Raw genomic sequence first — 26,584 nt, 5'->3', positions numbered from 1 at the left:
CCATGACTAAACCACCTCCAGACTAGCAAACAGTTAAGAAACCTACGAATCCAGTTTGACATTTTTGTCTTTGGCCTTAAGGAAACACATGCCACAACCAGGCACTGACTGTGAGTCTTGTTTAGTATACCAGGAAGATTTTCCCTCAATACATTTTCAAATATTTCGACCATCAAATGTCATGTCAAGAACAAACTTGATCTCTCCATCCCAATGCAGTATTGAAAATTGTCTTTCTGTCTCAGAACATATCCCATTGTACAATATTCCCTGTGTACAGAATGTTTAAAAACATATTTTGGTATCTTAGCTAATCTGACGTGTGAAAAACAATTTATAAAAATGATTAAAAAAGAGGCAGATGCAAAAATTTTGCGCTGGATGAAAGAAAAAAATGAAATGTCAGATTTTAATGGATAAAATGCAATTTGAGAGTGGGTGAAAGGCCCCCAAGATGTAGAAGAAGAGAAATATGCAGTACTTGTGGAAAAAAAATGTAGTGATGCAAATTAATTCTTGCACATTGTGTTGAAAATCATTAGTCTGAATTGTGTTTTACCACATAGATATTTTTCCTCACACCTACTTGTTGGGCCCAGACTTTTCATCAATGCACACAGAATGAACACACTGTTACTTACACAAAATTATAAAAACTTAAGTGCCATTAAGTCCACCTGCTCTTACTTGTGCTTGTAATGCAGAATTTAGCAGTACATCACGGCTTCTAATCTTTGCCCATTTAGTTTGATGCACTTTCAAAGTCCTTCTGGGCATTAAGTGTCACTTTCTTCTATTAAAAATAAAAAAAAACAAGCTGCATTACCATTAAAAGTAGGCGTGAAATTCTGGGGCAATACTGTACGTACATTGACATAAATTTCTGGACGATTGGAAAGGGGCCCTTACTTCTACCCTGACCAATTGAAGTGGTCATCCATCATGATAATAAGATAAAATCCAGATTCTGCGCTAGACTTTAGAAGGCTGACCTCGCTGTGTAGTATATGCGTCCTTAAACCTCAAATTGTGGGAAGGGGGGGAGGCGCATTGGCAGCATGTTCCCCATCACAACGTCCTCCACATCCCCTTGAAGCAACTAAGTAGCTTAGAGTGGTCTTATTTCCCTGCACTATAAATTGAAGTAGACAGTGTAGGGGATGGTCTGACTTGAATGTACAACCTTGTGAAAGCTTTCCACTGCTGGCTATGAAGGATGTGCTGTGGACAGGTCAGCACCCGTCAGAATATTCTGTGTCATTTTGGCACGGCTATGGTGTCTTAGCTGAACCAATGAGTTGCGGGAGTAGGCTAGAGTCACTAATTAGCTGCGACTCACTTGCCGTATCAGCTCGGCCACAAGTGATCCCTGGATACTGATACATGTCCACTCAAATAAAATGGCCTGTCAGGCTGTGGACACACAGGTGAGTTGACTTTCTGTGGCCACATGTGATTCGTAGAGTGATGAATAATAAGAAAGACAGCACATAAACAATCCCCAGGAGTCAAAGCTCAATAACCAGGTAAAAACAGCAGGGCTCTGTCTATGGTAACAACATGACATAAAATGGTTACGCTACTCCTTGTGCACAAAAAAATATATTTTTCTAAAGTTGACCATAATTCTGAATCTGCTTTACCTTATTCCTATAAAGTATTTCACAGAATGGACCATACCCCAGCCATTTACAGTACTAATGCAGTACAGTATGATAATGGTGTAAATTTACTGTAACTCCATTCCCAGCTACAATTTCTGAGTGACACCAAAAGTAAAATTGATCACTTTCCTCCTAAAACCATCAATATTCTGCATTCCTACTATGTTATTTCTACATTACACAGAACATCTTTACATAGAGTTCCCCAGTGCATTAGAGGTTACCACTACTATTCCACCACATGCATCACAATGACGTCCAGATGATCAGTTGCTAGACCAGTTCATTACCCTTATCTTTAATTATTATCATCCTATTGGAATGACTACCCTGCATCCCTTTTTTCCAAGAATGGGATCACGTTCTGCTACAGTCCTTCGCGGAAGGCACTGGTTCCTTCAGGGAACTGTAGCTCCTAGTGCTGGCAACTGTTATGGGATACACTTATTTTTACTCCTCACTTGGTTGCTGCAAAACACACTCATTAAACTATCTCAAGCAAAATAAGTGATTTTGGTCTCATCAGACCACAGCACATGGTTCCGGCAATCAATGTATTCAGTCTGCTGTAGCTCTAATAAAGCATTGGTGGGTTTCCTTTCGGGGATGACAGATAAATTAGATGTCATGTTCACTGTATGCCTGCACACCCAATCGACACATATTGACACATGTTGCCTGAGGTGGAATATACTGGCCCGGGTGAGTAAAATGTACTGTATATGTGGTTTAAACGTGCCTATTTACTTTTCAGAGCCGTTACTTAATTGAGTAATTATCACCTTTCTTACAAGGCTAAAGGCAGTGCATTTTTTAATGTGATTATGCTATTATTGATTGTCTTGTAAACATGCCTGAAGGCACCCTTAGCCCTTTCTTTTAGTTTTCTTGGCTGGTCTCAGGCAAGGACTACGTGCCTTTCTTGACTATTATTGCGAATTTAAATTTGTGGGCTTAGGATCTTAAATACATTTAAAAACAATTGAACCTAGCTTATTTATTTATTTTTTTGCCCCAGTACATAATCTGAATCAGTTTATGAACTAAGCAATCATTCCCACAGGCATTATTCTATCTAAGTGCAGTCAATTTGAGAACTATGTTAATATACAATCTTTAATAAATATGAAAAGAATAAAACCTCAACAAAATGTAGTTCTCGAATTAAATAGGGACAAAAAGGCTCATTAAAATGTTTGAATTAGCAATAAATTACTGACTTTACCAAAAAATCCAATTGGGGAGAACGCAAACACTAAATAGATGTGAATGTTTATCTATTGAAAGATAACAGATGACGAAAGCTCATAAATTTGGAATACTGTTGGAACACATTTGGGGTGAAAACAGGAGGCTTACATTCCTGAGATACTGATGTCCAGATGTCTCAGGGTTTATTCCTGATTTTGGCTCTTCCTTAATCTGAAAATGTTTTATTTTCGTGACCTACTTAATGCCGCAGAATCCTACTTGATATTTTGCATCATTCTTGGAGCTTAGCCAACTGTCTAGGTCCATTTGGTTTATTTTCTGGAAACAAGAATCGCCTATTGTCTATTTTGGGGACACCAAGAGAGGTATTCATGCCAAGTCGCTGACATGGAACACAAAAGGACATCACCTGTCCTTGCTGCGTGACAACTGGGATGTCAAGGAATAAAAGTCATTGCTGTTGTCTGGAAATCTTCCAGCATTGTGATGTCATTATGTACCACAACTTAATTTACGAGATAAAAAAGGCCAATTGTAGAAAACTACCAACTAGATTTGGCTAAAAAAATACAACTATTCCACTGCATTCTGACAATGCCTATGATGCCTATGACTACTTATGATAATAATAATAATAAGGCAAATGAGGCTGTTTTTCTAACAGGTCCACCATTGAGTATTATTAATCTTCCCCTTAAGAGCCATTGTTATTCCTAAAAACGTTCAGCAAAGTGAAACAGGTCCAAAATATATTTAATTTATGTGTCAAATGTATGTTTTTCCCCAATTTTATACAGTTTGCCTTTCCATACATAATGCAGATGTAATCTATGAAGCAAAATGTTGTTGGTAGACCTCAAAGAGAGCAAATGCTGTCAAGTGGTACAACATGAGATTGACTCTTTGAACAACAATACAAAATATGCGGATATAACCAGTTCTGCCATGAATTGATCCGAAACAAGAAAGTACAAAACGATTACTACGATTTTTATATGCACTTGTAACCAAATCAGACACAGTTCACCTAAAGCAATGAAAGAATGAAGCAATTTTGGGATGTGCTGCCTATTTAACACAAGGAAAAGGCTGGGGAGAACAAATCGAAATGTAAACACAATTAATTGTCCCTTGAAGAATTACAAACATGAAACAAGGAAAGCAAGGGACAAATTAAGCAAGAATAGTATGAAAATAAGTGCATCAATTCCTTACTCTTGGTAAGTAGTGCAGTATACACTTACTCAATACGTATTAAATTGGACAAATTTTACCCTGGTGGTACAATTGGTTACAATTTAAGGGTGATAGAGCCAAGAATATGGAAAATATTCTCCTAAATAAATAGCATTGTGTTCAAAATCGACATATACATTATACATGTACTCCATGGAGTGTCTCAAACTCTGAACTGCCCACCAAAGTGACTACATGGGGGTCAATCATCCAGTATGCGCTGCCATGCTGTGACAGTCTGCTACCCCATGGTTATATAGACCTTTCATTAATTGTCAAGCAGGCCTTGTTTACTGCTGTCCGTTTTTGTTATTCTTCTCGTTCGACCACTGCAATACACGCGTCATCTCCCATTCCCCCGAAATAAAGTCAGCTCAGCTGCTGTTTGTTGAGCTTGCCACACAAGTCTCATCCTTCCCCCCCACCAAAAAAAATGTGTTCGAGCACAGGCCAGGCAAAAAAAATCTTGGACTGTTTATGTTTACTCACCCTTTTGCCCTCCTTGCCGGCTTCTCCAGTCTGGCCTGGCGCCCCGTCCTGTCCCTGAGGAGAAATCATGGATTGGGGTGACTCATGTGGCAACTCAGAAAATGCTTCTTGCTAAAAGTAACGTGGGAAGACATTTGACAGCCAAGTGGATGACTAGGTAAATGTCTTGTCAGAAATAAGTGCTATTCACTCAAACACAGATGAATTAGCCACCAAGAGGCGTCAATTCAACATTTTACGTTGCCGTCATCTGTGTCTGTCTCATAACTTATTTACAGATTCAATTTTTATTTGTTCATGTTCCGTCATAAGGGTTGCCAGAGCCTATCCCAGCTGACTTTGGTCGATACGCAGACCAAACCCTAGACTGGTCGCCAGTTTCAGAGACAAACGACACATCTGCACGCACAATCCTACCGCTACCAGCGGGAATCGAGCCCACACCTGGCCTCACTGGAGTCAGTCAAATTAACTGCTACACCGTCATGCGGCTTCAAATTCAAATTGTTTTTGGAAATAAATTGTTTTGTGAATGTGATCGTGCATATCTGTATTCTGGTCCATTAAACATTAGTCACCTTGTCTCCTTTGTCACCACGGGGTCCCTGAATGAAAACAAAAAACAATTCAGAGAACAGTAAAAAGGAATCCACCATTATTATTATCATCCTTTTCGATTAAAAACAGGCTAATTACCTCATCTCCTTTCAGGCATTGCATTTCAGCCTAAGAGTCAAACAAAAACAAATCAGGACAGTTCTAGACAAATATTACATCTGTTAAGTTCTGGCCCACAAAGAAGTGTGTCACACTTGGTAAAACAAAACAAGTTGTAAAAGCACACTAAGGCAGCACAACTGCTAACAAGGTAATTGGCCTGGGCCTTTAAGACCTTCAGAGAAGTGGGAGCATGGTTATTACAAGTCCCCAGACAGCCAGATGCCCACCACCCAGAAAGAGAAGACAGGCATTCCTCCATAGCTGGGCCACAAAATGGACACAAGGCTAAACACGTCTCCTTTTTCAAATACAAACCCGAAGGATGGGTGTTCTCTTTCTGTTGGCATCCAGGAGTCAAAAGCTGTTGACTTTACTTGGAAACAGCTGCAGTAATGCAATGCTCCTAGGGCTTGTCCTCCGAATTAGTCAGAGGCCTTTTTTCAGATTTGGAAAGTTAACAAGACGACTAACAGCTTACGACACATGAGGCTACAAGCTTTAAGACAGCCAGTCGTAGTCATTTTTTTTTTACTTGCATCCTCATCAGATAACTTTGATGTAGCTATCACAGATATCCTTTGCGATGACCTTTTCGGAATCCCAATGTGATGCATACAGCAATAACAAAATACGATAAAATATTAATGATTTAAAAAAAAATACACAGTACAATTTTTCACTTCACACAAATTTTCTGGAGTCTGGCACCAATAGAATTTGCTAACAGGATGCTTTATCAGGAAAGGGCTTATAAATGGGTAGAAAATTGTGATTTTTAAGGTTGATGACATGAGCCTTATATAGATCTAAAACAATATTTAATTTAGCTTTCTTCATATATTTTTAGATTTTACATAATGACAATATTTAATTTAGCTTTCTTTATATATTTTTAGATTTTACATAATGATTTTTTAACTAAAAACTGAAAAATGGATTAAAAATTACAATTATTGATTTAAAAGTGGGAAAATCAGGAAATTTAATATACATATATACTCGTCATTATAATTTGATCCTAAAACAGAAAGTCGGCACTCATGATTTACTTTCCCGGCCACACAAAATGATGTGGCGGGCCAGATTTGGCCCCTGGGCTGCCACTTTGACACTGGTCTAAACCAAAATAAGGTGGACGCTTTCTGGTTTGATGCAGAGTATGGATTTGAACCCTCTTTCAGCTATGATGAACTCAATATGACCCGTTAAAAGAAGACTGTTAACTTACGGGCAACCCTGGAGCTCCTGGCAGACCAACATCGCCCTGTAGACCAACACAGAAAAGAACCAATTAAATATGAGATTAAACAAAACTAATGAGGAGAAAAATCTCATTGTGCGGGCATTGCTTAATACATAAAAACGGATATCGCACTGAAATTACAGTTGATACTGAGACTAGATACTACACGGCTAAAAAATAAAATGCACTTTGGGAAAGCCCATTAACTGATATTTACAGTGTGTGGTTAAATGCCGACTGTCAAAAAGATTTTAACCCAGGACAGGTTTTCTTTGTCCCATTAATCCTGACATCTTAAAACAAATAAAGTGGTATAGTATAGAATGTTAAAGCTTTGTTGCATGGACAGTAGCAATAGTGCTGTTGACGTAGAGGGAATGTTGGCGGTGAGGTGTATTTTGACAGCAACATAACAAAATATAATTGTTATTTGTCGATGCTTTTTACTCTGTGGACCACTTGGGGTGATGATCATTAATTTATGTTTCCAAATATGCCTCTTTTGACAGTTTTAATAGAATTAAAAAAAAACTATCATAGGTCTGCAGCAAAAATATGACTCCCCAGAAATTCACTACTTTAATTATAATGTGAAGTTATGCAGACATAACATTGCACGTGTTGAGTTCTCCCCAAAGGTAGTAGTCATAATTCAATAAACATCGATAAAAAAAATGTGTAGCAAGTAATAACATGGCGCATGGGAAAATATTACAATGGTTATAGGAAACATAATTAAAAAAAGAGAGCAATGTGTCTATTAAAATCTGTAACAGAAAGTCAATCATGGAAATTGAATCTTAAAATGTTAAAATGAGGAAAGCATTAATGCATAATATTCCTTTTCTCATGAGAATCTTTACTTTTTTTTTAAGAAGCTAAACACTATTTGGACGATATTAGTAGGTATTCATGACAAATTTCCAATCAGTTTAGTTATTTACAAAATTAAAATTAAATAGATGATCAATGTTCCCCCACATGAGATAAAAGAACAAACAATAGACTAGAAGTAGGAAAGCAATTACTAATATTCCGGATATGAATCGATTGGACATGAGGGATTTCAATCCCATTTTCAATAAGTTTTATTGATCCAAATCCCCATTCACATTTAGTGAGTAAATGAAATAATGCTCACTTATATAATCTATACAACAGAACTGTGGGATATAACATAATCTATGTTTAGTTGTACTGGAGTATATGAACATTTATTATTCATACTCTTCTGGAGGCGTATGTTAATATAGTTGAAATAAACCACAAAATTTCCTGCCAAATACGAGTTATTCCTCGACTAAACTAAATGTGTTACTGGCAACCACTTCACCAAAAGAACCATTTTAGCTGCAGATTTAAAACGAATACCATTCAACTGAATGCTCAAAATACCAAGCGATAAGTATTAAGCACTGGCTATGAAATAACCAGGTTTACTCCACATATTTTTCTTATGTATTTTTATTATCATATGTATGGAAACTATTATTTAGCCATAATCCTAAAAGTGCAATTCTCTTTACGTGGGCAAATACAACGTCTTTATATCAAAATGGTTCTTCTTGTCATGAAACATGAGTGTCAAATTCACAATTGAAAAGCAGAGCACTTAACGGCGATAATGTGACAGACGAGAGGGGGAATCCTGCAGCTAATTTTTTCATGAAGTTATTACGTAGTCTGCGTGATAAGAATCAAAGAGTATTGAGGTTCAAGGCTCAATTTGATAATGAGCACGTAAACAAGTTGAGGTTCAGACAATTACAGGAGGGAATTTGATTAATTGGATTTTGCCAACCTTTCAGTAATGAGCAGCACTGCTCTCCTTATTGTTGTGGGAGGGCTTGGAAATATGATCACCATGCATTTTTATTGGCATTCTTTAACAGCCGTTAAAAGATTGTGATTCCCAATCATATATTTGCGAGTGGAAAACAATTAACCTCAAAGATTTTACACACCCAATCTAGTCATAAAGGAAAAAGGTGGACTGTTAAATCAGTTTTCAAAGCAATAATATGCACAAACTAATCAATGCACAAGGTTTAACGCTACCTCATCGGAAACACGGATGTAATCCTCCACAATATTTCAATGATACATCTATTTTTCCTAAATGAATTTGCTATACAGTTAATTATTCTTGCCTTAGGCCTCATTCAAAAGGGTGAAATGAAGGAACTGCAATAAAAAGTTGATCATCATTTTCAACTCTCCACAGCACAACATAATGTAAAGTGTAAATAAGCAAACCTTGAGGAGAAAACTTTTTCTTTTCTCATCATTACACCTGCCATCCTTCACAGAAACTGACTCGTATGCTTTTATTCGTCCCTCAACCGCGAATGAAACGGCTGAAGCATTTCAGGTCCACGGTGACGAGGGGGCTGAATGTGCTGCATTGTTATCTTTTGTTGCAAGCTGTGGGCTTTTGCTGTCTCTACACGGAGGGATGAAGGCAAGGAAAAAGGTAGCGAGGGCTCCTGTTTGTGTAACTGTGCTGCAGCGCAAGGTCAGAACACTATGGGGAGCTGTGTGTACACTTGCCTGCTAATTACACACACCACCGTGTCTCGTTACTCCTGTAGCGGTGGGGCTGCAAAGGCAATCTGGCAACTCCCCAGCCCGGAACAACTAAAGCTACACAAGCAGGGATGCACAAATGCAGTCTAATTATGTTTACTCATACCTTTTACTAACTGGACCAGCCCTGGGCTCGACGTCCCGACTGGTCAGCGGGGGGAATAATTGCTAGTCACTCTAACGCTATACATTTTAATCATCAGCAATACAAGGTTTATACCTGTGGGGAACAAGGCTAAATTAAAGTGGGATATAATTCAGGTACTCCCAGCATTCCAGTAGAGAAATATTGTTTCTGTATAAAGGCATCATAGTCTTTGAAGCAGCGTGGAAGAGAAATCTCAACAAGCAATACAGATAACTCGAGTGCCGAGACACAAATGCCAGAGAGGTTGCTGCCGGAAATGCCTTTTGTGACTTTCCATTTGCTCAGTGATACGCATCACACCAACATACACACACACACATTGATACACTCCTGCTGTGAAACCAATCACATTGAGTGCTTTGGACAATTTCTTATTAGCATGGCTATTACTCCCCATGAATTACAATAGTTTACCACAAGGGATGTAAACATAAAAGGCTGTTGTGAACGAATATCATGGTCAGAGAACCAATTGCGTTGACACTTGGCGTTTCCGTCCGCACAAGTGGAAGTGCTTGTGGAATTACATGCAGTTTATTACCCTCTCTTTCCCTATAGGATATGTATCTGTGAAAAGGATCCTGATCACATGGTCATGCATAGAATTCTCCCTTCTCAGATGACTCGTTGAGCCTTAAATAGCAGTTTGGCTTTAAAAATAAAACATGAGTTCATCACAGTAAAAGGTACAGGTCAAGTAGATGGTTAGGAAGTTAAATAGGTTCATGCGGATTGCCGAGTCTAAGTGAGCCTCAAATATGTTTAGTTGTCTAATACACATACTTTAAGGAATATTCATCAGTATGGTGACAGGTGGCCTTAGTTTGTCACAATGTAACTAACCTACTACACTACACTACACAACTGATTAATAATGCTATAGTTAGTCAACTCAACAATACAATCCATTTTGAACAACATGCTCTCCTCGAATTAATCAGTAAACCATGTGCACAATCCGACTACTTAGTGTTTCTTCAAACTAATGAGCGTAGTTGATTAACTGATTAAAAGGTGGCAATCTCATTGCTGTTAATGAGACTCAACTTGTGATTGATTGAGCAACCTGGGAAATAGGTTTTAATATTTGCTGATGAGCTAACAGGCAAGGTTAGCCAATGTCCTTTCCTCCTGTGGACTGCCTTCATATTCAACTAAATGCTTGAATAGATCTCATCAATCGTTAAACTCTCATTTGCAATATGTTCCTCCAGGCAGCCAGCAAGCACTGTTTAGCCTGACTATCAGCTGGCGAACAGAAAAGTAATATTTTGAAGAGTGAGATTTATTGAATACCTCACATAATATGCTCTATGCTAAACAGAAGGCCAGCAATATGCTTGTATTAACAATTGAGACATTAAAATCTCACTTTCACAGATATTTACACACCAGTAACACCCCATCATTAACCATTTTCTGATGAAACAAATGATTTTTTGGGGGGAAAAAAGCTTGGTGTCCCTCAGCAAAGTTCAATATGTCGAATTCAGCAAATATATATTTTCTTCCTCTTTTCAAAGTGTTGTGGTATGAGTCTTGCCATTAAAAAAACATCAACAGTGACACTTTTTAATTTGTTCTCTTTTCAAAATGATGTCACGTAAACGCCTTTCAACCATAGCATTGAAACAGAAAAGACAAATTGCAACTTGTCCTCTCCTGCTTTCTATTTTAAGTGCCACTCAAATCCTGTCAGCTAGAATTCTCTGGAAGCTTAAAGAAGGAACTATACACACACTACTTTTTTCCCAATTAACAATTCCTAGTTTTAAGCAACTAAGACATTATGCTATTGAAAAAGGTCACCTGATCACATTTATTTTGCAAAATAATGACTGCAATTGAAAATGTACTACTTTCTGAACAGATGCAGTTTATATTCAGTTTGGTGGTCTCCCCAGTAAACTTGATAAAGACATTCAAATGCAAATGTATTTGGAGTTGCCAGTAGCTACAGACTCCTAAACAAAGTGAGCAACGCGGCGAGAGGGTGGCACAGAGGTTGTGTTGCTGTTTAAAATCCATGCTTGTACCCTGCCAATTAAGCTTTTGTAGTCTGACATTTCTCCTTCAACCTGTATTTTACATGCATTATTGCTCAACTATAATTTGTCGACTTTTATCTGGCCTGACCAAAGCTCGCTGATGAGTGGCAATATAACATAAACACACCTCAAAGCCAGTCTAAAGCATAAAGACTCATTTGGCATGGCTGAAAGATGAAGTGTACTATTCATCAAAAACAACAGGCGGTTTCTTGTTACAATGCCAGGTTAGTTCTCAACAGAGACGACCCATACCTTTGCCATAACATGCTTTTTTATTATATTTTTTTAAGCCACATTTGAGCATTCATTTCTAGTTTTCACCACAGAGAATGTTTTTCTTTTCAACAGGGAGATATTTTGATGACTACGACGTTGCCAGCCAACACACAATAAAGTGACCATCTGTACAGCTTCCGTCTATATCGTACCTCAGTGAGCAAACTTACGGTATATCATTAAAAGCGCTAATGAGCACTAAAATGAAACTTGCTCCTACCTAATCTCCACCGAAACAACTTCTGCTAAATTCTAAAGCACCTTATTCATAAACTCAAATGTACCCTAAATAATCCTATTTACAAGCATTTGCTCCCACATATCCTACAGTGGCAAACGTATGGCTCGAAGTGTAGACCCATTAGTCGAATCACCGCAGTTCAATTTGCCAGCATGCCATAAAATTTAACCTCAAGTGACATGGAAGAGGCATACAGTAATTTGAGAAATTAGTTTAGCCCATTAGTATGCCAAGCCCATGGCAGCACACATATCAATTAGTTTGACTGCAGAAGGACATTGAGGGATAGAGCACACTCAGATCCACTTCAAATATGTCACGCATAGAAAATAGACATAGTACATTTTTGCAGGGCTCCTCATTGCTCCCGGGCCACCCGTGGAAAATGAAAAGCCTATAGGAATTGATTCTCTGACGATTGTGGATCAGGCTGATATGCTATGCATGGAATATCTACATGTGGATTAGAGATAGTGGGGCTTACCTTCTCCCCATTGACGCCCTTTTCTCCTTCTGATCCATCTTCTCCCTACAGTAACAAAAAAAAAGGAAAGTTAAAATAGTTTGCATTTCAGTCCATGGTTTTTTTTTAATTTATTTTTTATGAGAGCAGTCAAAATACATTCTAAAATTGTATCTTAAAAGGAGTTCACTTGTAAAACAGCTTTGCAAAAGCATGAACCAAATAAAAGCCATCAACAAGCAATTCCAACAAGGGTCACTACTTGAGTTTATTGTATTGTGATTTATTTGAAAGATCAGAGGAAACTATGCGCCATCCATATAAATTCACCGCAGTGGTATAAAACAAAACTACGCCAACCAAATAAACAGAAAAGGCTGCGCATTGAACGTCATGCAACATGATTTCACCGCAGCAATCGTGTTACATAACTATAAGAGCAAAAGAGCAAATATTCTATTATCCTCTTCAGTTTTTACTTCTGAGCGGTGGGCAAAATGTCACAAAACCTCCTGGCAGTGGTATTAAAGTAACCTGTCGTTTTATAACCTCATGGCCAAATGGTCGGCTTATAAAAAGTGTGACTGGAGGATCCAAGGACAAAAACACATTTACTGTTAAGATAAAAGTACCTGCAGCAAACTTTCACAACGTGGCCATCAGTGACGCCTGAAAATATGCAGTACTATTCAAGTATTTGTGCCACAATGAAAAAAACTATCAAGATAAACTGTGTTCTTTTTAAATATCAAACATATACTATGTGATATCTATATCACACTTGACTTGACATATATTGTGCCTTTTAGACCCAAAAAACGTTCTTTGTGCTAGCAGGTCAATGCAAAAAAACTGAAAATGAATCTGGATAGTCTATTTAATGTTTATATTTCTACCTTTTGACACATGATTTCTTGACTGCGGACCTCACCGGGTTCTCCCTGGAAGAGAAACACACAGAAAAGCTAAAGTATTTTTGGGAATCCAACAAAAACTCAGAAGCTTAATGGCTATAGTTTAAGATATTAATGGTTATATATGTAGAATTGCTTCAAAAAATTAGTATACTGTCATAATTGGCTGAAATTCAGGATTTTGACTAGAAAATACAGTGAACCTAATTTGATAACATGAGTAGTGTAATACAGAAAAGCTGTACAAAGGTAAATTTGGAAGGAAAAGTTTAGATTTCACTATTATACCATCATTTTTTTTACTGTCTTTGTGTGTACAAAGTCTGTAAATCTAGTAATACAGGGTTTATGTGCTAGGCCATAGAAAATGGATTTCCATTCAAGTGAGCCCCATTCTTACACCGTCCAACTTATCTGTTTAATTTCCTGGGGGATTTTGAATTAATCATTGCGGTTTAATCCTTTTGCAGTGTATTTGAATCCTCCATCAAACTCTCACTGTAATGCAGAATAGTACTTACTGTTAGGGTTACACATGCAGAGTAATCCCCCCATTTTACCCAACTGTAGGTCACAATTACTGGGCCACACTTCTCATTAGGCATCTTTTAAAGGCTCTAAATTTCTCAATGCATTTGATTAATCGCTACAAAGTTATGCTAAATTTCTAAAAGTGCACATAGTGTTTTTTTCCCATTCTCTGACAGTAATTGAAATGCTCATGTTCACCTCATTATGACGCTGTTAGTCATGTATTATGAATGTAAACTTCACAAAGGGCAAAGTAGAGATTAATAGTCATTGGATTCCTCTCAGGAATTTGGGGTTCAATTTAACACTGCTAGTTTCTACAAGCTCACTTGAACTCAAAGCAATCAATATGAGGGCTTTGTCAGAACACTTGACCACAAAAAAAAACCAAAACAACTCCAGAAGAACAGAAGGTTTGATGGAAGAAATCAAATCAGCTCCCATTGATGAGAAAGCAGAACAACTACTTCACTATTTATTTATATTAGGTCGCGAATATCGATTCCAGAAGGGTTGAGATAATAAGAGTCTCATTGTAAACAAATGGAGATTCAAAAGACTGGCATAATGCATTCCAGATGCACTGTACACTGTAGTTCAGTGCAAAGTATCATCTCTCAAAGCCTATTTGCCACCAACTAACCATGTGCGAGTGCAAGCTCCAATAATGTTTTTCCTTAACGTCATTGATTTATTGTTGAAGATGGTAATAGGATTTGTTATGAATGTTGGCATTTGGTGAGTAAACAAATGGTGCCAAGTATTGATTGGGGGGGAAAACTTGAAATTACATTTCAGGTGTTAACAACAGAGGTCAGCACACCAAGAGTATCAAATCATAGTCTGTGATAGGAGGGTGGGGGGGAAATATTGAAAGGGTCTGGGGTTGTGAGAAGCATACTGAATTTAATCTTGAGTCAAATAAAAAAAATGGCTACTTGTATACAAATGATAGCGGAAACAATGCTTGCTTTTGCATAAGCTGTTTCTAATTACTGTAAGAAGTTATCATACAATTCCTGTTTTGTGAGGCATCAGGCACAGGGAAAATGTCATTCTAACTAAAAAAAAAATTGCATTATTCACTTGTATTTACAAAAGCTTTTTACCTAGAGTGAGGAAAAGGAAAGGATGAGTGACTACAAGGAAAGGAAAATGGACTTATCCAATTCTCCAGACCAGGCAGGGTCAAAGTAAGTCTAACCATCCGTGTCCTACAACTACTATATTTAAAGAATGAATCCAGTTGTACCTGAGAATTTAAGTTGATTTTTTTTCCACTGTAACCGAAAAAAGCCAAAATGTTGTTTTCACACTGAAATAACTCATTTTAACCCACCTGCTGTAATTTGGCATTTACTCCTAGTGACTTTCTTCTTTACCTCCCACTCTGGCTACCTTCCTTTTTTTGATATTTGGTCAGACAGATAAAAAGGGGCTTTCATCCTATTTGTGTGGACAGTTTTTTCAGGGTCATTTTTGTTGTTGCTTTCTCGCAAAAAGCAACCATTTTCAGTACAATTATTATTTAACTATTAGGATGTCATGGAAACAGGATTGTTCTCTTCTAATGTCTACTGCGAGTGTTTTTGGGCCAAGTACGTCAGAACTTTCAAAGTTAGGAAAATGCAGATTTTTGCTCATGGTAATGTTGTAAATCCAAATTTTGAAATAATAAAGAAACATCAGCTTTTCATGTCCGACCACATGTAGTCAAATAATAAGATTACATATTACTGCGCATGAATAAACACTAAAACATACCTTTTCTCCCATATCACCCTTTGGTCCAGGAACTCCAACTGGACCAGCATCCCCCTATAGTGGAAAAAGACAAACAATTAAAAAAAAAAAAAAGAAAAAAATAGGGGGCTGCAGCCTAAATTGGTTACCAGCCAATCTAAAAGCACAAGGAGATGGACAACCACGTATGGGGCAATTATGCCAATTTGTATTGTATATATATCACTGTGTATAATTAAATGAAAATATAAAACTTTTAACTACTCTAATGCTTAATGAAATATCAATGATTCCACACCATTAGCTTATTTGTTTTGAGTTATAACAAAAAAAATGGGTTGAAAAAGGGAAACATTATATTGAACAGGAGGATGTCATATGGGCTTGTTCATTATGGGACTGAACTGGTTTTCCAGTGTGATTGAGATAAGACTCTTTGGATACGCCATGCACAAATGTTGAAGTAACATTAAAATTGTGTTCTACACAATTGCTTGTCTTCTAGAAAGAAATGGGTTTGGGTAAAGAAAAAAAAACTCTTAAACTGAACAATAAGGAATTCCAAAGAAAGGCCTAAATCACTATTGGGTGGCTTACATACACATTACATGTTCTCAATTAAGGCCTTTTGTTGAGTTAAATGGATTGTACCTTTTCAGCTGGGCAGTGACATCTGTCAACTGGCTGTGAGAGGGGCTGGGACAGCATTTGTGGAAGCTGGGATGTCACTGGGGGAAGCAACGTGTCATTGAGTGTCTTCTTGGCTTCACACTGGATCAATACAAAGAAGACACCCATTTAGACCGCTTACTTCGTCATGGTTGGTGGAACAATAAACAATCGTCCATATCACATTTGACAGCGATAACCTGATTTGAAGAAGTTGTCCTGCAATTATTTATAGAAAACTAAATTGACATGTGATCCATACCATAAGTCTTTGGTAACAACTCACCGTAAGTAATAGTTTGTCCGGAGAGATGGAATGTAAAGGTCAAAGGACTCCGAATCATTGGAAATCATTGTAACATGAGTAATTATTGATTAAGGCCATTTGTTGTAGTCTTTTGTTTCAGGTCACGAAAAAATGGCCTTTTGGAAGACTTTGGCCATGTTTCTTTACAAAGCAACAGACATTGTTAATGGTACAAATGGCATTTCAGGTAAAATAGCCACACAGATGTAGTTGATGGTAATTTTCAGGTAATGACGCAGTTTTGCTAAATTTGGATTGGGCTTCATTTACATTGCAACAAAGGACAAATTACAATGTTCTTAAATGCATGGTACCTTTGTCTCCAGTAGCTCGCAGCATGTTTCCATATCGACTATATAAGGATCACAATAAAGGATCATTTGCTTGAGTTCAACCTGCAGGGAAAAGAGAACTGATGAAAAGGCATATTTCCCATAATAAAAGTAGTAGTCATGTTACATGGTCACTCAGACTTTTTCTCAGCCAAATCTTTGCAATACCTTGACTCACATTATGTAGAAAAGTGTACCTAAGTTCAATGACTAATAGAACATAAGACACCTTCTAGTAAGGTAAACTCACCGGCACTATATTAATTTTCCACATAACTACAATGGCCCATGCATGCAGATAGCATACTTTTTAATTAGTCAAAAAAACCTGAAGGATTCCTAAAAAAAAGTGGAATCTTTAAGTTGCAGCACGTACATCCACAGGTCGTCCATCTTGTATTCGGGTAGTGATGAGCGTACGCCCACTGGGGTCGATTCCTTCCCTTTCAGAAGTCAGCCTCCTTTCTATTAGCTTGCAGTCCATGTAAACAGAAACAATGTTGCTCTGCACAGAAAAGCTCAGCTTGTGCCATTGGCGATCAAAGAGGGCGTGTAGGTCACGACTCTTAAATGTGTAGCGGAGAACGTTCTTCGGTGGGCTCTGCGAGGAGAATTCTACCGCCTTCTTGCTCCCATCAACTACAATGGACACCTGCAGGAAGAACGCAACCTTTACTAAAAAAAAAATAATTTAAAAATCCAACATTCCCTTAATATTTTAGTTTAGTAATAGCTGAATTCCAGGTATTGTTATTTGCAGTGTAATGCATATAATCAAAACATGAGTCTATCATTAGTTAGACATTAGGATGGACAGTTTGGTCAATAAATAATTCTTTTATACCCACCAGATTGTCTCCAGCCTGGTCGAATATCTGCCAAAGATACCATCGGTCCTTTTTTGTAGTTCTTCTCACACGAAAAATAGTGACCAGGGAAAATTCACTTGGTAATCCATTTGGGAATATTTGTCTGTAAAATGCATAACATACTGTAATGTATAAATGTTCGATGCATGACAAATATCTTTTTTTTCTAGCAGGAGGGGATTAGCATCTAACACAGAGGGCCAAAATCGACAAAGCTTCTGCTTTACAAACAAATCAGGCCGACACGATTGAAGCTATTTGGTTTGAAGAATTTTGCACAAGCCATCCTGGCATTCACCTAATGAAAACATATAGGCATTGATCCAAAGTCCCACTATCCAATCTTTTACCCTGTGTGGGCTACTATGTGCTTCAGTTAGAGGCCCGTAGATGCCTCATGGAATGAAGACACATGTTTATATGTTTGACCTCAGCTGCTCGGGAAAGTCGAAAAACAATTCCAAGCCAAAAACATGAATATGTAGAGAAGATGGAACCCATACGGTGTAAGAAAAATAACATATTTTACATCAAGACGACCACATCATCCTACTCCCATCTCTCATCCATTTATTATAACCTTTTTTAGTCCTCAAGGCATAACCTCATATATAGATCTCTTTCAAATTATAGCGATTGGCTTATTTTGTAAGGCAACTTACACTCAAAATATAGGGCCATAAAGAGATTATGGGGGAAAAAAACAATTTAAAGAAGGTTTTAATCTATTTTTTGGACCAAATTGTATCACAAGTAAAAGCTATTACTTTAACAAAATGTATGCACATTGACTAAAGATACTGAACTGTACATTAAAAAGAATTCAGCACTGCTATCCCTGGATTTCTCCACACATCCCATAAACTCCCTAAGGCTGCTCTTATTTCAAAACATGCACTGCCTACTGTATGACACATAGGATCCCAGAGGGTCAAAAGATCTTAACCCAACTCTTATTGCCATCTGTGGCAAAATGACCTCAACAGACCTCCAGGGAAGATTGGTTTGCAAAGTCTATTTTACCTCATTCCAGGAAAAAAAAATACTATCATCTATTGTAAGCCTGCTCTGCCATAACATCATATTCTCCTTTAAACTTTCCATTCCTAGACATTGCAAATTGAAACTGAAGTATAACATGACACATTTAAAAAAAAATGAAAACATAAGAGTAATGATGCTCATTTGATTGAAAATCGATACATATTGCATGAATCTTCAAGATGTGGTCCAAATTCAGTCAGAAATGTTGCTTGTAATTTCAATAAAAGTGTTGATTAATGAGGTTAAAAACAAATGGCCCCAGCTAATTCAATTTTTATGAGGTGGGGCTATTTTTGGATGAGTATGCAATAAGGAGCATATTTCATCACGGCCAAAAAACGTGATAAAATGACACTGCTTAGCTTTCCGGCGAAAGAGTTTGGTGTCTTTCAGGAAATCCTACCCAAGAGGATTGTTTTAAAAGAGAGTGTGGAATCAGATAACAACAGATGGGACAATCAAAGCTCAAATGTTACCCTAGTTGGCTCCCATCCCTATCACTGACACACAATCCTGCCATGGATCAAAGATGGCTCAACAAGGTGAAATGTTAAGTTACAAGCCCCATATTAATGTGAGCATGGGCTTTAACAACAACTTAGTGCAAGCCCCCCCCCCCCCCCATCCTGTTTAGAACAGATAACATCGATGCATAAATCATGAAATATAGACTTACAGTTTACATGCATGCTGCATTCCAACCGATAAATTGTTTGTATTGTCTTAACAGTGTAATCAGTTGATTTCAGTCAGGTGTCACTTGTTCATGCAGCTGAATGTGCTGTTTCAGCCAGAACTAAAAGCAGCATTCACTGTGTTACTTTGTGGAATAATTTGGACATTTTTTGCTTAAAATTTATTGAAAACTAACACATTTTTAAATTCTTTATCCTCACTATTGTCGCAAGGAACCGACAACGCATTCATACTAAAGGGTTTATTTAGTAGAACATTTTTAGATATTTTAGATGAGATATCTAGGTGCAAATTACTCTAGTGCAATATGTCTACTATGTCAGATTGAGCTATTTTTATGAAGGGTCTATGAGGAAAAAAGATGATCAAGTTTAAGTTTGATTATAATAATAGTATCATTATTTTTCAGGAGTATTCCATCACTCACAATAAAACTTTAAGACATAAGCCAGCAAATATATATCATGTCTCATATGCATTGCTTATTTATTTGTCTGTTTGTATGTTGTTGTTATTTGTGCACTTTGTAGTGAAGCTTTAAATCTCATTATATTTTTATAATGACAAAAAAGCCTTCACTTCAATTCAATAATAACAATGCAGCAAAATCATTTTGAATGCAAAGCGGATTGCGCATATCCTAGATCTAATTATAGGAGTGGATATGTTCTCCTACAATGTGACATAGCTTAAAACAAAATGTTGAAAAGACAATGCCAAACATGGCATTAGAGGACGGACATAGACGACGACATTCAGCAATAAGACTTTACAACAATTTGTCACCTCAGACAAATGTTCCTTGTCGTGATCTACGCATTATAATGTATATTATGGTACGGATCCAGCATAGCATTAGTAAGATGAAGAGGTTGGAGAATGTATAACTGCACTTATCCAGACTAGATGTTTTAGGAGGTAATGTTTTAGTGGCTATGTGAAAGAGAGGGAGGGCAAGAAGGTGGAAGCGAGAGAGGCACGGTCCAGAGGGGCCTTACACTTGAGAAGGGGCTCACATTTGGTGTGCCTCACTCATCAGCTGACATGCAGTATCACCTGTCAAAGTACTTAGATAATTGGATATGAGAGAGATCACAGAGTCGCCACTATAACCAATGACACTGTCAGCAGTGTCATTGAGAAGCAGCCGTTTCTTGGACGGACCCGGGGCAAAAGACTGAGGCACAAGTAAATGTATTTCCAGATGGATGACGAGACAGAAAGGAAACTCGCTGCAAATCACCTGGTGTAAAGATTCTTTCACCTCACCCAAAGGTGAGCGGTAATCACTTTTAGTAGCGTGTCAGGTAAAAAGATTAAAAATAAGACAGACTTTCTGGAAGAATGCCAATATATTCCACCTCTAACATGACACAAAGAACAGGAGTGTGAAAAGTTTAATGTCAAACTCTACTAAGGGAAAGACGATGGTGTAAAACTGCCATGGACTCATGAATATACATTTTATGAAAATTAAATTTCAGATTTTTTTTCCACTACATCAGATTTATGGAGAAAAACAGGTTGATCTCCAAACCACCTAGGACCAAAAGTCTCAAAGTAAGTGGCACCTCAATGTGTCATTCATGTCTTTTCTTCTTAACAATTCCTTTCCTACTGTCCCATTCCTTGCCCTTAGGAAATCTCTAGAATAAATGCAAGAGATATTAATTCTGTTGGAATGTCTCCTCATCTAATGGCTCACCTTACCATTTGCCCTTACTAGCAGAAGCAAATGCTACTCTACTGAGCTCAGTTTATCTGGCTTATCTCAAGTCATATGAATTCTCCATACTGCTTTTCCCCTAAGCATACAGATCGCAATGTGTGTTCCGCATTACATATATTCATATTACAGATATTATTTTGTTCTTAGGCTTCGGTTGGGCTTATACCGAAGTTGTTAGAAGCTCCAGTGACCATGAAGGGGCACAACATAATAACATGGGTGCTAATCTCAATGGACACTGCAATTCCAGACTGTTTACAGTCTTGGCTACAGATGAGAGGCTTTGTAAAGAGGGTGTACAAAGCAATACATGCAGTGATAGTGTTTACTGGACTCTGGTCGCCAGAAAGGCCATCTGTCCTCGAGCATTTAAGTGACAACAAAACATGTAGGTTTTTTCAGAAGAATAAGGAAAGCAACTTAATTTTTCACGGCTTTGACAGACAGGTGTCACTGTGGGGTTTACGGGGATCCGAACCAACAGCCTCTAGGTTGAAGAACAACTAATCTCCCACACAATTAACAGTGGCCGCTTTTGAGGAACCGACATCTGCCAAACTGCACTAAGCAGGTGCTTTTTCAAAAGATTTTTGGTTCAGAAATTTGGTTGTGTCCTCATGACCTGTGCATATAAGGAGTCCACTTACTTAGTGGGCTTGATGAGTGGGATGTTTCCAAGGCGAAATGAAGGTAAGTCTTCCACAACTGTCCCCTTACGGAGAAGAAACTTCTCTGTGAGATCGAATCCTGCAAAATCGGAAAATAGTGCATGCTATAGATGTAGATTTTAATGATTTGTTGCATACAATGAAGACGTGGTGTGCATACATACCTGTGATCTCCAAAGGCTCCTCTAAGATATCAGAAAAACTGAGCACGTCTACATTCAGTAAAGGACAGGAGTCATCTGAAAAAATGCCAAACAAGACAGAGATTGACAGGTATTGTAATTTAATAATGAATTCTCATTTTATATTACCTTTAGCCACTGAACTAGTGGTGGCTTTACACAAGCATTCTCTTAAAGTTTTCAATTTGATGATATACATTAAAGTCACTGTATATAGTGCTTTTGTGTTTATTTCAAAGCATTTTCACAACACTCTGTTTTTCAAGGTTGAACTTGTTGCTAAAAAATGACCATGGACGCCATGGCAACATGCATATAGGGGCCATGTTGAGTTTTTCAATTTAGAGCTGCTCATGGCTTTTAAGAGATACTGTTTGCTTGTTTTGTGCATACAATAATAAATGCTAGTATTTATGTGCTTAACTTGTCACTTAAAATGCCAGACATACTAACATTCATAGTTTTGTATTATATAGCAACATGTTGAGGTAGTCTGGTGTGGCACAGTATCACACTCTTCAGCTTTCTTAAAAAAATGTCCCGCATTTAATGATTAAATATTTAAATATTAACACGTATGCATAATCATTTGTGAATCAAAGCATTTATTAAAAAAAAAAAAAAAACAGAAGAGACCAATGTACCTTACCTGTTTGTTCATTGATTGCCATTCCAAAAATACAATGAGATAAGTGTACCATCCAAAGAAAAGCAGTCCATTTTAGCAAGCAGGTCATGGCTCTGTGACAGCAAAATTGCGTCCTTGAAAACCTGAGTAAAAGCATAAGACAGAATTCATTATTAAATCCACTCTACTTGAATTTGTCAGTCTCTCTTATCATTATAAAGTATTCAAAAAGAAATGAGTCAAAATCACTTATATGACACTCTTTTGAGTCATTTATCCTCAAATGCTGAGTCTATCGTATTAAAGACCCTGTAAAGTCATGTTCTTGACTTGTTTCAACATTTTTTGGAGGGCAGTATAAACTACAAAAACCTTTTAAACAAGTCAGTTGCACACATTATGTGATATAGAAAGTACAGCGTGCATTTTAAGTGGTTGTTTTTATTCACTTTACATAACTTTCTCACAAATGAAAAATATTGAACTCCGTGATGGCTGACTCTATTAAAGCTTCAACTTGGCTGTAATGCATAGCATTAAATTACCACTGTTTTGATCCACATGCTGTCAACGCTGTTGTGATGAAGAGCCTCACATACAGAAAAAGGAGTGAACCAAGATACTTCAACTTGTGAGCAAGTGCAGAACCATGTGGCATGCCACCACTCACATTGCAATAATGTCACTGGGCGGAAGGCAAACGATAGCATATAATACAGCCTATGAAACATCATATGGAAAGTAGGTATGCATATATACTTTGTCTTCAATGTAATATTTCACCTAAAAATAAACATTTCCGACCAAACCAAATCTTTACATTATAAGACATTATCCGGCGCACCCAACTCAGAGAAGTTTGAAGATATTTATAAATTCAGATATAACAATACTAAAATCCTATTGGTGATATGCAGAAATAGTAATGCGCTTTTACTCTATTTTGGATCTGTATCGATCTCATCTGCATTTGTGATACCTGATAGCCGGTATGCAATGCAACCCAATTATACACCAATGTTAGAGTTTAATATGAGGGACTATAGTGAGCATTTTTAAAAAGTGATTCAAATCAAAAACTGTTATGTAGTAGAGCCTGGGTAACTTGATTCACACAGACCCGAGACTGAACACCAATATTACGCTGTTGCCTTTCAGCAAGTAACTTTTAGCCCATTGGCATGATGGCGCTCAGGGGTGATGTGACAACTTGAAGTCAAGCATGGGACAAGTAGCACTACAGGGCTATCACGTTCCTTGTTTGTGAGAAGGTGTGATGTTCTTCTCAAAACACACACACACACACACACACACACACACACACACACACACACATCCCTTTACCGAAAGCAAAATCCCACTTAAGACCCCTATCTGCATGATATTTGTATTCAACCATCCCATAGTATACAACATTTATTTTCTCATGTGTGCACACTGAATAAAATATTTGACAAATACCCAAACATGAAGTTATGAACTTGGATCTTGTCACTCTGACTGTCCTAATATAATAACATCACACAATATTGACCCCCTCCCATCCTAAAAAAATGTTTTTGCGCTGATCAGTGATTGGCTACCTCATTTAATTTTGGGGGTACTGAAAACAGCGCTAAATATCCCCCCATTTACCCAAATACACACAATCATATTCATTCCTAAGCATGTCTATCATCACAAAGTATACTTAAGAGATACCTTAAATCAATTTAATTCAGTAAGTCCGCTGGGAAAACACAGATGGTCGGTGAGGAATTTTGACGCGCTAGCGTAGGCTAACCGCTCAATTTTGTGTTCATATAAATAATAATATAAGTACTTACAGAAGCAGGGAAAGTTTCCTCTAAGGTAACGAGGATGAAAATGCAGCAAACAGAGCGGAATCCATGTGAGATAAGGATCAGTCCGACTCCGGGTTTGAGGACTTGGAAATAAAAGTCACAGTGGGATCGCCTGCTGTTCGAGCTCCTTATTAGTTACAACCAAGTGGCCCTCCCACTGCACTGTCATTCCACGCAGAAGGACATTACATTCAGCAAAATAAAAAATAAAAACATAACAAAAAGTCACAGCTTTACTACCACTGTTCATTCTGATCATTTTCTTTCCCTGATTGGGGAAAAAAAGTTTAAGATTTGTGAAAAAGGAAGAAAAAAATGATAAGAAGTTTATTTGTCAAGATTTCTGTTGTTATGTTATCATTTTTCATGGAGACAATAATAATATGTTATACTTTTCATAGTTAAATAACATGATTCAGCTTGCCTGGTGCTTTTAGCTGTTGATCATGTTACTAGGATATAAATTAGACCTCCATCAATGTTAAGTTGCCAATAAAAGTGGTTAGTTCGCCATTTAGTGCGGTCAGTGCACTCCACATATTGTGTCTGTGTGTCACAAAGTTTCCACAGTGATATATTTTGTCTTAATTTATATAAAACGTTACCCTGTACACCATTAACTTTACCGTGGACGTTGATGATAAAGATTTTGAAGTTACTGGATATTATTGTATCTTTTTTATTTAACTTTGCATGTCTCCCTTCTTTTGCATGTACACTGTATAATGTATCATTCAACATTTTACCTTAACTTTAAACATTGATCGCTCTTATAAGATGATTTTGCTGAAAATGTATGCTTCACATTAGTGAGCCACATGCACTCCCAACTTAATAATAAGTTCAAATTCGTCATGATTAATGAAATAAGCAACACACGCTCCCAAAATCCAACAGAAACTGTTCAACATCACACTATAACAATCACTAATAACCTCAAACACAAAAAAATGGTTCAAATAAATGCATTGTTATATAAAATGACCCTGAAAGCCACAATCACACAAAGGCTGCTCTCATAATAATGTATAAATGTCCATGTAAGCATCTGTCAATGATCATGTTTGTACTAGTTTTGCTGCCATTACTTCAGCAAACAATGTGTTATTAGTAAAGAAAAATAGACATTATGTTTGCTATTAATACAAAACTACATTCAGGGTCTGAATCATCCGAAGCACTTTTGTTGTAATGCACCTGTCTTCATAGTATATTATTAATCCTTGAGCACACAACCAGTGATGTGCATTTGCTTCGACGACAAGAGGCATAAATGTGTAGAGATTGAATACAAAAAAAAGAAACAACTACACATCGATTTAGTTGACAGCTTCACGACAATGGAGTGCACATGCAATATCACCACATAATTGACGTGAAAGATAGGACCATCAACAGAAAACACTTCAATAAATGTATTTTTTGGGGGGTTCTTGCATGGTTTCAAGTGGATGTTTAATATCAGGTAGGTAAGTACATTTTCAACCAGCACATTAATGCTATATTTCGGTTTGCCTGTTTTTTCCATCTGTCGGTCTTTATTGTCCATAACCTGTCCATCAATCCATCATACTTTAATTCATTAAGTTTTGTTTTGCCGTCCTCATGGTTGCATTGTATTTGCAGATGGCTCTGTTTTGTTTGAATGGATACACCAATCATAAGCACAATTCATAATAATAATTAAAATAAACACAATTTATAAAGTGTACCTCAATAATGAAAAAAACATCACAAGGGAATATAAACTTCCCTTTTGAGATGGTGCAAGTGGTGCCATGTAAACAAGGTCTCAATGTGTTAAACGGGTTAAGTGATATGAGTATTTCTGCAGGTGTAATATAAATTATTTTTCCAGCTGGTCTTGAGTTGACTCCTCAAGAGTAATAATACACACCTAACTATTTATTTTAATCCAATCAACAATTATGTAATGGTATATGGTAATGGTGTATGAAAAAAATGGACCATATACTTGTCTGATGTGCAAAGGCAATATTAATCTGCACAAATTACACCCTATTGCATTTCATGAAATACATCATTGGCTTTCACCGGTGATTAGAAATGTGTTTTATTTGTTTTTAATAATTAAACTT

At 37.2% G+C, this 26,584-nt stretch overlaps 1 protein-coding gene across 1 annotated transcript in view; it reads right to left on the bottom strand.

Moving 5' to 3' along the window:
- LOC144205593 (uncharacterized) overlaps nt 1-24,643 on the bottom strand; it is a 71,267-nt gene extending 46,624 nt beyond the window's left edge. Inside the window, exons 1-15 of the mRNA XM_077730082.1 lie at nt 24,468-24,643; nt 22,663-22,784; nt 21,996-22,070; nt 21,811-21,910; nt 17,674-17,797; nt 17,202-17,477; nt 16,808-16,888; nt 16,169-16,288; nt 15,539-15,592; nt 13,226-13,270; nt 12,351-12,395; nt 6,550-6,585; nt 5,298-5,327; nt 5,180-5,206; nt 4,602-4,655 (exon numbers count right to left, since the gene is read on the bottom strand). Coding sequence (XP_077586208.1) covers nt 4,602-4,655; nt 5,180-5,206; nt 5,298-5,327; nt 6,550-6,585; nt 12,351-12,395; nt 13,226-13,270; nt 15,539-15,592; nt 16,169-16,288; nt 16,808-16,888; nt 17,202-17,477; nt 17,674-17,797; nt 21,811-21,910; nt 21,996-22,070; nt 22,663-22,750 — 1,155 coding nt within the window. The 5' untranslated portion in view covers nt 22,751-22,784; nt 24,468-24,643. The remainder of the gene's footprint in view (nt 1-4,601; nt 4,656-5,179; nt 5,207-5,297; nt 5,328-6,549; nt 6,586-12,350; nt 12,396-13,225; nt 13,271-15,538; nt 15,593-16,168; nt 16,289-16,807; nt 16,889-17,201; nt 17,478-17,673; nt 17,798-21,810; nt 21,911-21,995; nt 22,071-22,662; nt 22,785-24,467) is intronic.
- Nucleotides 24,644-26,584: the final 1,941 nt, after the last annotated feature.

The sequence above is a fragment of the Stigmatopora nigra genome, chromosome 12 (genome assembly GCF_051989575.1).
Source record: "Stigmatopora nigra isolate UIUO_SnigA chromosome 12, RoL_Snig_1.1, whole genome shotgun sequence".
NCBI classification, from domain to species: domain Eukaryota; kingdom Metazoa; phylum Chordata; class Actinopteri; order Syngnathiformes; family Syngnathidae; genus Stigmatopora; species Stigmatopora nigra.
This window is presented reverse-complemented; position numbering and strand designations above follow the sequence as displayed.